At 30.4% G+C, this 13315-nt stretch overlaps 2 protein-coding genes across 2 annotated transcripts; both read left to right on the forward strand.

Annotated features, from left to right (window-relative positions):
• The first annotated feature begins 1517 nt into the window (after positions 1-1517).
• Positions 1518-4292, forward strand: LOC132757978 (uncharacterized). The gene is made up of 2 exons (XM_060749477.1): positions 1518-1662; positions 4129-4292. Exons 1-2 carry the CDS (start codon positions 1518-1520, stop codon positions 4290-4292), a joined length of 309 nt encoding a protein of 102 aa, XP_060605460.1.
• Positions 4293-10906: 6614 nt separating this feature from the next.
• Positions 10907-13058, forward strand: LOC132757980 (complement C1q tumor necrosis factor-related protein 5-like). Its single transcript, XM_060749478.1, has 3 exons — positions 10907-11063; positions 11971-12057; positions 12411-13058. The coding sequence occupies exons 1-3, from the start codon at positions 10907-10909 to the stop codon at positions 12824-12826; spliced, it is 660 nt and encodes a 219-aa protein (XP_060605461.1). The 3' UTR covers positions 12827-13058.
• Positions 13059-13315: the final 257 nt, after the last annotated feature.

Below are 13315 nucleotides of genomic sequence, written 5' to 3' on the forward strand. Positions count from 1 at the left end.
AACATTGGAAATCAAATATTTCAGTTAGCCTTTAGTGTGGAAATAAATCACTTTATGTTCGGCCATTAAAAAGCTAAAATTCTTCAAACACAATTAGCAGCTACAAGAATTTTTAAACGAAAGTTTTAAATCTTCAGAATTTTATTTTAAGCAAAACAAAAATCTGATTATAGTAATATTGAAATGGTTAACGAAATGTTAACTACTTATTAAATTTAGTATTTTTATTTAGTATTTTTAAGGGTTTTTTTTTTATCTATTAATACCAACGAATTCAATCGAGTTTTTGCTTTGCATGGACCAGCACTAACGTATCTCATTGAACGTTCCATATTAATCATCGTATGAACACATCTGAGGTTGGTTCTTAATTCAAATTTCACCATTGTCGTGCTTTAATGTTGAATTCTGCTTAAGCCGGTGCTCGTGGGCGTAGACGGTAACTTACAAATTCCCGTACCGTGCATGAACCGGCTCAATCAATTTACAATTTTGTCAATTAGGCGTTATTGACGGATTCTGTTTTTTTATTTTAAAAAGTCTGATTATAGTAATATTGAAAAAAAATGTCTCTTTTAAGGACGTTATTATTTCAACAGATTGTTTTAAGTAAACGTGTTTAAATATTACGGATGCTCCAAAAATCTTTGTTGGCAGCTCTTTGCAAACTAGTACCTGTTTAAATGGCCAATTATCCGTTAACTTGATGAGTAACTGTCTTACAAAACACAATTTATCTCAGTGTTATTATTTTTGTCTGGGCCTTCAGGATATTAGGTTATTATACTCAATTGTGTGGAAAATGGCTAATACTGCTTTAGCAGGTGCCAGCGGATGTGGTAAGTGCTTGGACCTATCAGTGTCTCTCATAAACAGTCTCGATCAAAGCGAGTCTATCATTTACATCTTTTTTTCTACAGTTATAAATCCTTTTGCATGACTTTTGTGACAATACCAAAGAATAATTATTTCAAATTCACGTATAATGAAACGTTCGGTATTAAAGGTCAAAAGATCACTTTCTTTATTACAACAGATTATTGTATAAAACCTTGGCATGAACTGTATGTTTTTCATTTCATAGAAACATGCTGATTTGTTTCTAGTAGTGATGTCACTTAATTCTCATTTGGGAAGTGCAGTTTATGCAAGAAAAAATCAATCTGTTTCAATCTTATACTGTTTCTAAGGAATTTCCTTTGATACCGTATTTCAGTGTATTTCGGCTAACGCACTATACTTAACTACATTACGGGACTCATACTCGCAGTATCAACGCAGATTCCTTTGTATAAATACAATTGTTTCTCTCATCGAATATGATTCACAGACCTTCTCAAACTCGTTTTTTCAACAGTCCTCATCAAAATGAGGTTCTCACTGTTTTTTTATTTGTTATTGTCGTTTGAATATATAGTTATAATTTTTCTGAGGCAAGAGAGCCTGTTTGCTCTAAATTTGCATATGAATAAAAGCTTTTAGAGAAAATGATAAGGACTGAAATTAAGGTAGAATAAATGGTAAAGGAAATTAAGGAAACTGAGGAGAAGGTTATCAGTACATTAGGCGAAATTAAACGAGCAGTTTCAGAATTTACGGACATGTTTGCAGACATAAAGGGGGAAAATAACAGACGAGATGTTAAAGAGAAGAGACGAGATAGTAAGGAGAGAAGGTAAATTATTAACATCAGATCTACATTGTTAGAAAATGTATACTGAAATATTACTGATGCAATGTAGAAAATGACTCATATCTTTAAAACTGAATCATTATAGCTTAATAGTTCGTATAGCTTTATGAAAAAATTGAGAAAATCGGTAATATGATAAATGCGGGGAACATTTAATATTCAAATATTCATTAGCTTTAAATAGAAGACATTTCATACACCGGTTACAATTCTGACATATCTAATTAAAATTTCTATTTTTATAAAAATAGAATATGGCATAACTTACATTGCTGCAAAGTTTTAAAATATTTTCAGTTTGCTTAACCCGTCTCAATACAAAACGCATCGTAAAATTACATTATTATAATTATAAATCTATAAATGAATTAAGGGAAAGTGAAAAAGAAAATCTTAAGTAAAAATGACAACAGTAAAACAGGTTAATTTTCACTTTGATTTCTTCATAAAATTAATTGACAATTAACAGCCTCGTGGTCAACATTTTGCTAGTACGAGCATGAACATTTATAAAATTTATAAAAGCACATCAGTTAATTGTTACCCTTCTGCCCTTTTTCTGCCTTGTGCCTATCTCTATCAATTTTGTGCGTCAAAGAACACTGCTGTATTTGTAAATTATGTCCTGCTATACTCATGTTTGTTTGTATACTTCTGATTTATACAAAACATGAATAACAGTGAATATTTATGTTAAAATGAATATACCAAAAAACAAATTTTATGAAAGAAAAAAGCTGACTCATCATATTGTTCATTAAAAGGGAACATATTCTTTTATTACATTTATTTTATTTTGAATCACGTAAGGAAATGACTAACACGTCAGCCAATAGAAATTCGAATAAGTTCAATTAAAATTTGAGTATAGATGGGGAGCGAGGAAAAGCAAAATATAAATTAGACTGTTTCTCTTCACTAAAGTTTTATTTCAGAAGTAACATAACTGGTTATGTTAAACACAGGTTTTGTGTTTTCAGCAACACGCTTTTGCATACAGTTCATATGTACGTATATTATATAATACTTACAGAACATTAATTTTACTTTTATAATTTTACAGTATCCTTCAAGAAATTATTTGATGAGACAAGAACAAACCTGACGAGCGACATGAAAGCTAAAAGAAAGGAACTGATACAACTTCAAGATATTGTTTCTCATTTCACTTCCACGTGGTAATTACTTTCCTAAACTGTGTTTTGATTTTATGATTCAGTTGGTTTCATTATTCAGCTGGTTCTTTTGAAGTGCATACACGTACAATATTCTATCAATAATCAGTTTGAGAGTTTTTGATATTCGACTAACCTGTTTCTGTAAAACTAGACTAGTCATTCCAATCATAATTCAACAGATTCAATTAAATGTATATTTTCTTATTTTGAATACATTTCACCATCTTTATGTTACAGTCATGTTTTTATAATAACTCTTAACCCATTACGTCATATACACGCCTTTAAAGATCCTGTAACACATTATTTTGGTTTTATATACAAATTATGATGCTCAAATTAAGATTTATAGATATTGTAAGTTTCAAAAAACATTATTTATAAAGATATTACCGAATTTAATATTTCATTTTAATAAAGGGAGGTAATTAGAATTTAGTTTTCTAAAAATTCTAAGTCAATTTTTCCAATAAGAAATGAATGCATATAATTTAATGATTACCTTAAATATGTACAAATATTTGCAATACATATTTTACATATTCTTCCATGTTTGAAAAATGACAAATTTGCATAATTACATACATATATAATTCAATGAAGAGTGGTATGCAATCTCAATTACAAAACATACAGGATCTTTAAACACCTTTGTCACCCCCCCCCCTTTTTCTTGTCTCAAATGGTGATAAAATGCCTTATTTAGGCCCCAACACTTGTTTTTGTTTGAGAAATATTGTTAAAAAAGTGACCTCTTTTTCGGCGCGGTCCCCCAACCAAAAGATACATCAGGGGTTTGCCAGAAGGGGGATGTGTCCCCTTCTGTTTGGGGGGAGGGGTTGAAGAGGGCGGAGTCTCCCTCATCGCCAAGAAAATTTTGGACTTGTGAGAGGCTATAAATGACCAGGTGATATGTAACCAACGCTGAAAAGCATTTGACTCTATCTCAATCCATTGAGAAGTTGCAGCACTTAGAAATCAATTTTGATGGAAAGAATCAACGCAAAATAGTGATTTTTGGCAATTTTGAGATGTCCCCTCGTTGCCATGGTAACAGAAAATTTAAGCCTGAGCATGTTGTTGCAAGAGTAATGGTCCAGTCAACATTTTTGCCAAGTTTGATTAGCGTGGAAGCAGTTTTTATAGTATTATAGCAATTTGAAATTGTAACGGGAGACTTTTCAATTAAAAAATGCAATTTTTACAAAATGCTCATGAAGTAATGGATTAATATACCAGAATTTCTTTTATACTCAGGAAAACTTGAACGACCTCCGATAGCTTTCCATGCACATTACTTGACAGATTTTGCTCTTGATACTACAGATGAGATTATTATATTTACAAAAAGTGTGATAAACGAGGGAACAGGTTACGACCCTTCTACTGGAATTTTTACAGCACCCGTTGGAGGACTGTAACAGTTTTCTGTGCATATATGTGTTTTTAAAGGATACTTTGCTTTAATTGGCCTAGTATTAGACGGTAAAGTAATTGCAGGAGATTACAACTATGATAAGGATTATTACACCTGTAGTACTGTTGGAGCAATTGTGAGAGTTAGATCAGGTGAAAAGGTTTAGGTAAAATCAACATCGTCAAGTTCTAACCGCCATCTATATCAAGACTCAATAAGAATGAACACATTTAGTGGAATACTTGTCAATAACTGAAGGAATAAATCATCCAACTTTTGTATACGACATTATATATCTGATATCTTTACAAATATTCATACAATGATGATTGTATGCGACGTATAATTTGATTTCCAGTTTAAAAAAAAGCCTTTTGCTATGTTTATCAGTAAACATAAACATCTATATTGTCACGTATTTTCAAATAAATATTGCATGTAAACATTTGTTCTTTTTGTATATTTTTGGCATTACTATTATTTTTACAATATTATCGGATGAATATCATGCGCTTTTATATGATGGATACCCAAGTCTATCAATAGTTTTAATTTAATCCTTACTTTGAAACACTGTTTACCAGCAAATGTTTGACATCGTATATTATAACTGGATATTTAATATCCCATGTTGTAATGAACTTTGGGAGGAAACAATGAGATGTATGTATGTAAATGTAATTAGCAAATTTTACAAAAGTTATGTAACAAAATTTTTATAAAGTAATGAAGAACATGTACTTTTTTGAAAGTATCGTTTGGAAATTCATATTCTTTTGTTCATGTTTATAATATTAATCTTATACCGTTGGCGCTTTTGCGACTCATTGAAAATGGATTTCCACGGCTGTTCAGATATTTTGACTTGAGGTCGTTTGCGCTATACAGAATATGATAGAACAAAACAGAAATTTTATTACATGGTTTAGGAATAACAAGCTTATCACCATTTTACATATACACATAAATAACACATGACGTTGTAATATCGGCTACATGTCTCTCAGGTCGAGAACCAAGAAAGCAACACAGTGTATGTTTGATACGATTTTATTCACTACGAGCGACTATTGTACACTACTTGGTATTTAAGAGGTTGATACAGAGTGGCTATGTAACATGATACATATATCTACATCATCATATATTGTATGGATACTACTGAAATGAACAAATCGTGATATATATCTAAATTACTTTGGTTTATGAAATGTGAGAATGTTTAATGAGACAGGAAATTACGTCAAAAGCATTCAAATACATCTCGTATAATGCCAAAGAATTTGTCTATCTTTATCTAACTTTATGTAATTTAGGTACAATACATTTTTCAAATTTAAGAAATTCGGTAATGCCTGTCAATACAATCCACAAAAAGAAATGTGAAGTTTTAATGAAAATAGTGATTGTTACAAATGAATGAGAATAACTTAAGTAACTTTACATAACACATATTTTAGCATTACTTCCCTTTACTAATTTATAATCAATAACAATAATTGACTTCATTTCTGCATAATAAATAAAATACGTTAAAATTAGAATGATTTGTTTACTTTACTTTATACAGACATAGTAAAGACGCGCTAAATGTCATCTTTATACCTCAAGAGTATAAATGAAAGAAATATTCTTTTTTTCTGTATGTTAAAAATAGAATATTATAATCGTGAAGCTTCATTACTAAATATTTTTATACTACATAGAGGCTCGCTTTTACTCGTTAAAAATTCAGTATTGAACCTACACTCATTCAATATCCTCTATATAATTAAGTTATAATAATAATAAATTTATTATAAAATAATGTTCGTATTCGCTACATATTTGTATACTTTTAAGTAAGTAAATAAGAAGGTAAATATTTTAATATCGTGACATGTGCATATCTGTTACAATACATATATACAAGAAAAGATAACAACGCCCGGTCCAATGGGCCTATAAGTCACCAGAAATCATATAATAATGTCGTCATTATGTATTTACATATACATTATAGATTGTTTTCAAATACCATTTAAGTCAATTTTTATATTAATAACTTAAGAAGAGCGATAAGTAAATAAGATTTATGATTCTTGATTCTTGACTATAGTTTCAGGGGTATGTTTCGCATTTTTTTGTGGTATATTATCGCATTTGAATAAAGCTGTCCCCGAATCATTAATATCAAAATCTTTAAAGCTACATTAAATGAATTTCTTAAAAATAGAAATAGCGACATTTCATTAATAAATTGCGTTTCATATTGACTCCAAATGATCTTATTATGGTGTGAAGGCAACCAAAATGAATTTTATAAGCAAAAATATCAGCGACCTCATTGTGGCGAAATCGGAATTTGCATGAGAAACTCTACCTTCGGGTCATCCGTACATCAATATTAAATCAACAAACATGGCTATAAATAGCAGTCCTAATGTAAGGGTATATTTACGCATTGCAACGGTTGTTTTCATACAAATTGAATATTTTGTAATGATTACTCTTTTCTGAACGCCATGCCAAGTGCACCGTGAAGCTAAAACGGTTAAAGTGAGTATGCACATGAAAATCGCGCATTTGCTGTGTTCTGTATATCACCTATAACACTGTGACGTAGCACATACACGAACTGATTATAGTCTTCATTTGCATGTTATAATTCGTATACGAACTTTGAGTTACCGTGGGGTTTTCCGTTTAAAATCGTAATTAATGAACAATGTTTCATGAGATTTACAACGATACTGTTAAAATGGTTAATGAAACTGTATAATGCTTATTTTTTAGGCCGACGGCAAAATATTGTATATTCATAAGTGAAAAGTATTTGGTTCAAATACAGTACATTACAAAACGTCTGTAAAGATAAACACTTACAACAAATTGAGCACATGTGCTAGGAAATTCACAAATTAAATGTGTTAATTTGCAATCGTCTGCAAGGTTAACAAATTCTAGTGAGAGAAATATGTTTCAAAATATATTTGTTCTATATGCTGCACTGTAAGAGGAAATGTTTTTCGTCTCTTTCGTTGTTTGAGGGACACAATCTAAATATCATCTGTTCAACCATTTTTCCTATAAAGCGACCAGTTTCTATTCTAAGTGCCAATATACCGCTTCTAAACTGGCTAAACAATAAACGTTCATATTTTGTAAGATTCAGATTTATGTAGTTTTCATATTCATTGTTTGATTTAAAGGGTAGATAAGCACTTGACTATTTCTCTGAATAGAAGTAAGTAATTCTATAACGTGCCGTCCACAGCGTAATTGTTGATCTAGAATTAAAAACTTCTCTTATTCTTATGTTATCGACGATTCGTTTAACGCCACTGGAACAATAGATGTTCTCCGGAACTCGGTACGTGTGACTTCCCCCCCCCCCAGGTAATCCGTAGGTACCACATTTTTACAGTTATAGCTTCACGGTGCACTTCCCGCCACAATACATAAGTCAACCTGTTGCGCTTATTTTCGAAATTGTTACTGTAAAAGTACCGTACTAATGCCAACCACATTCTGTGAAGTCTGTTTTAAGAGTATATAATTAAGTGCATTTTTACAAAAACAACGTAACTTTCTTATTGAAGTGTGTAAATTACTGTAACTCATAATCAGTACATCTATTTTGATTGTTGTTTATTCTTAATTAATTAATGTTTGATTATTAATATAATAAAAACTTTTTTGTTGAATATTGTTGTGAAAACTATCTAGAAAATAAGAAAAGGAATCCGAACACCGATATCATTTATTCAGTCGTTAATGCTCTACAGACGTTAAAAGTGTTGTTTACGTGAAGTCACAATGTTGTGCCAAACAGCACGTGCACAAGCAATCAAATCAAGAACGCCATTTCAATGTCGCAAACGAAGATAATTTCACATTTATTTCACTATTAATATTTTGTTTTTCGCTTGAAAAATATAAAGTGAAATGAAATAAACAAACAAAGTTTTATCAACGTTTTCAAAATTCGTTGTTCTCAAATATGTTTCTACACACGATAGATTAAACGCCATTTTTTTCTAACCCACTGGAACAGCCTTTAAAGAACGTTTCTATTTGAAACTCTGAATCGAAAACAAATTTAACCACCAACTACACCTATGCACTGAAAATTTTCTAAACATCACCAATAATTTATGGAATCATTGGCAGATAGCCTAAAGAAAATTCTATATAATGTTATATTTAAAGTATCCCGACATAAAGGAGTGTTGCTTTCTGGCAATTGTACATAAATAGTGATTGTGTATTTTGTTTCGAAGTCGAAGTACTACTTTATGTACATTTTGATACTTTTGTGACAACTAAGTTCTCATTCATGATCAGCTCTCATTCTTTCATGGTCACAAGCATCTAACAAACTCTAAAATCATTATTTGAACCCCCTCAAATTCGTGTGTTCCGTTTCTGAAGGGATAAATATTTATATATTTCAAAAGTATTCTGTCTTTAAGTAATGAGCCAATATATATGCAAAAAAAAACATAAAAGTGTTACAAAGTAGAAAAGAATTTTTTGAGGTTTTGAAATGCAAATTATTTTTTTGGCTAAAACGTTTAAACTTTTCATTAATTTTTTTACGGCCCAGATAAAAATTTTTAAAAAACTGAAAAAAATGATATTTACGTATTTCCCCAAATTCCCAAAAATTTACATGTGAAATTAACGCACGGAATTTGTAAATGGCTAAAACCCTCATTTCCCTATAAACAATTTACGCTTAAATTTGAAAAACTTTAAAATAATTAAACCCCCAATTTTTAAAAAGGGAATTTTTCCCATAAAACCCATGAAAAATTTTCCCTTAACAAAGGGTTAAAAAAAAAAGAAAAAAGGTTAAAGGCCTACCCCCAAAAAATCAAAAAACAAACTAAAAAAAAGGTAAAAAGGGGTATTTAAAAATTTTAAAATTTTTTGAGACATACGGGTTTTTTAAAAAAGGTCCGGGAAAGGGGGGGTTTTTAAAAATAAAGCTAGTACAATTTTATTGCAAAATGGTTTCTAAAGTTCATTTGTCAGTCATTCCTTGGGGTCGGTTTGAACTTTATTACAAAAAGTAAACCAGTTACCTTTTAAATAAAATAATTAAGGTGTAAATACATCAGTTAAAAAATTACCATGATCATGACTGTTCTTGAAACTTATGAAAACGAGCAAAATAACAACATATGCCTATCAGCAGCTATAAGCAGTAAATTCAGCCTGCATACTATATATAAATAGAGGTGTTCCAATAGAACCCAAATGAAAAAAGGTCTCGTATTGTGATGTTTATACAAGGACATAACTTAGATTCCGTAAGAAACCAATCTAGATTATTTGAATCATTTAAAGTTACATTAAATAAATATATAAAAATATTTTGCCGTCGGCCTAAAAATCAAACATTCTACAGGTTCATTAACCTGTTTAATAGTATTGTTGTAAATCTCATCAAATATTGTTCATAAATAAGGATTTTAAACGGGAAACCCCACGGTACCATTAAAGTTCGTATACAAATTTTAACATGCAAATGAAGACTATAATGAGCTCGTGTATGCGCTACGTCACAGTTTTATAGTTGCTATCCGAACACAGCAAATGTGATACTTTCTTGTGCAAACACACTTTAACCGTTTAAGCTTCACGGTGCACTAAACCTGGGGTTCAGTAAAAGTAATAATCTCGTAAAAAGATTAAATTTGTATGAAAACATTCGTTACAATGCGGAAATATACCGTTAAATTAGGACTGCTACTTATAGTCATGATTGTTGATTTAATATTGATGTACGGATGATCCGAAGGCGGAGTTTCTCATGCAAACAGAAATTGTATTTCCCATTTCGCCACAATGAGGTTACCTATTTTTATGCTAATAAAACTCATTTTGGTTGTTTGGACACCAAAATAAGACCTGGAGTCGATATAAAACCCAATTTATTAATGAAATGTCGCTATTTAGTTTTTTATGAAATTTATTTAATGTAACTTTAAAGTAAATTGTAACAATAAAATAATACACTTATAATGTTGTAAGATGTACAAATTAGCTATGTCTCAATTTATCACATACTCTAACGCTTCGCTAGTTACAAAAACTTTAAAGAAGCTTGCAGTAATTCTTCAAAATGGTATTGTTTCAGTTTGAAATGAACTGTCTGTTTTCTCACAAAAACTAAAAGATGAAGGCCGCTTTAATAATAAATATTTAATTCTGCCTATACTAATATATTATGGCTGTTTTTGTTAATTGCATATGTGCAAACATGACCCGAGTTTTGAGATTTTATTTTCCGACATAAAATATCAAATGAACTATGATACCTATAAATTTTTCTCCTGTTTTGATCTCCATGCAGTTGCGCTTAAATATTCATATACGGGCCTCATATTCATACATACATGTTTTTTTATAAATAAATAAAACAGTTTCGCTCAAGGGTTTAATCCAGAAAGCGTCTCTGTTGAAACTGTCTTTATCAAAATGAGGTTTTCACTGTTATTTGTGTTTGTTATTGTCGTTGGAATATATAGTTATAATTTTTCTGAGGCTAGAGAGCCTGTATGTTCTAAATTTGCATATGAAGAACAGCTTTTAGAGAAAATGATTAGGACTGAAATTAAGGTAGAAACAATGGTGAATGAAATTAAGAAAACTGAGGATAATATCATCAGTACATTAGGCGACATTAAACAAACAGTTGCTGATTTTACGGACATGTTTGCCGATATGAGAGGGAACATAACGGACGAGTTGTTAAAGAGAGAAGAAGAGATCAAAGGCAGAGAAAGTATATTAGAAAAATATATCAAATCAAATATACATTTCTTAGAACAAATTTAAACTCCTAAATGCCAAGTTTAAGATACTTTTTAAACAAACTTTTGTATTTTTGTGGTGTCTCAGTCAAGGGAGCTAAACGATGAATTTTAAATATATAACGTTTATTGAGTAACTCCCCCTAGCGTGACAGCGATTTATTTCTTCGACAATTCTCGTGCTTTATACACTGAATTACAGATTTTGTATACACCCCCTCTTTTACATATTGTATTCAATGTTTATTGGCTGAGTTTAATTCATAATTGTGTAAATAAGATGTTATTTTACTATTTTACCCAGCCAAGTATATTGCACAGTTCAATTGGTGTTGTTTCTTCTCGTAATGATGTACTAAAATTAATGTACTAAAGAACTATCTTCAAAATGACACCCTCTCAGGAGATTATAAACATGTTATTAACAGTTTAAATAAAATAAGAAATAAACTTTATACTTTGTGCATGTTTCTAATAATTTATAAACTTGTAATTATTCGTTATATAGATGAAAAGACATTAATTTGAGTTAATGCGAGACAAAAAAAGTACAAACAATATATTTCTACAATATCTAAATTTCTGTAAATTATATACAATGTATAAAACTATTAATGTTGCAAACATGACATTGAATGTACGAGTTTCTACAAAAAAATCAAACATACGCCTAGAATTTCCATTAATTGTTTTTAAACAATAACCAGAGCATGTATTGAATGACATTAAAATAATAAATGATACATGCTTTACTCTTTTTTATTTCCAAGGGAGACCGAAATTAATAAGAGATAGGATCCTTAGTAGAAAACTTACGAACTTAATACCTTTGAACTTTGGTTAGATATTAGTTTATAGAATTTTCATACTTTATTTCAGAGTTGTTCAAAACATTATTTGAGGAAACAAGAAAAACCCTGACTAGTGGCAACGAGGCTGAAAAACAGAAACTTATTCAACTCCAAGGTATTGTTACCTATTGTATATCAATTGTGTTTGATTACTATTTATCTACAAAAGATCATAGCAAATTAAATTGTTGCTAACTTGACTCATGTTTTATATTGGTATATCCCCTGGCCAATAAAATATAACAAACAATGTTGATATAACAAACAATGTTGCTCCATATGTAAATTTCTAACTTGGCGTCCAGATAAATTTGTTTACATTCACAAATTCTAGTTTTTAATTATTTGAATTATTTAAACTCTTCAGATATTGGCCGAATATAAATATAAGGTTTTGTTGCTTGCATAGGCCCCTTGAGTTAGATATTTTAGATATAAAATACAAAAAAATACTATTTCTATTCTCAGGAATCCTCGAACAACCTGCTATCGCTTTCTATGCACATCACTTGAAAGACCTGCTTCTTGATACTACAGATGAGATTCTCATATTTGAGAAGACATTTACTAACGAGGGAACAGGTTACGACACATCCACGGGATTGTTCACGGCACCTGTTGGAGGACTGTATCAGTTTGATGTTCATACATGTGCTTCTAATGAAAAATATTCATATCTGGGCCTAGTGATGGAAGGTAACGTTATTGCAGCAGATGCTAACTATGGTGATGCTAGTTATGGCTGTAATAATTTTGGAGCAATAATAAGATTAAAATCAGGGGCAAAAGTTTGGATCAAATCCACATCGTCAGCTTCTAATCGCCAGTTATATCAAGACTCACATAGGTTCAACACATTTAGTGGACTGCTAGTGAATAACTGAATTAAAATTAATACATAGACAATAATCTTAATAAACTCATTTCAGTGTTAATTCCTGATGCGAAACGAAAATATTTTGGTGTAAATTGTTTCAATTGATTGAGACTCATAATCACATTAGGTTTAAGAATGTCATTTGGCTATTTTAATACCTCCAGATGAGCCTTATTATTTGAAGAAAAACAAACTTGTGAAAAATGTTCAATCATTTAAGTACAGTAAAACGACTCAAGATTTAAGGGAATCCACATGATGGGATTGAAAATATCTTTTTCAGATAAATGTTCCATTTGATATAGGTTTAGACCATTCATCTTTGTGCAAAATTTCAGATCATTCGCGCACTTCGTTTTCGAGGATAATTAGTCAAATTGTAAAAATAATGTCCCAAAATGAAAAGCATTTAAACGCTCTTCACTCAAATCGGGCTAAGAAAAGCATAAAAATACGATTTTCAATTTATTTCTAAGTATATTTCTTAACTATCTTT

The sequence above is a fragment of the Ruditapes philippinarum genome, unplaced genomic scaffold (genome assembly GCF_026571515.1).
Source record: "Ruditapes philippinarum isolate M1 unplaced genomic scaffold, ASM2657151v2 ctg7716_1_1_1_1, whole genome shotgun sequence".
NCBI lineage: Eukaryota > Metazoa > Mollusca > Bivalvia > Venerida > Veneridae > Ruditapes > Ruditapes philippinarum.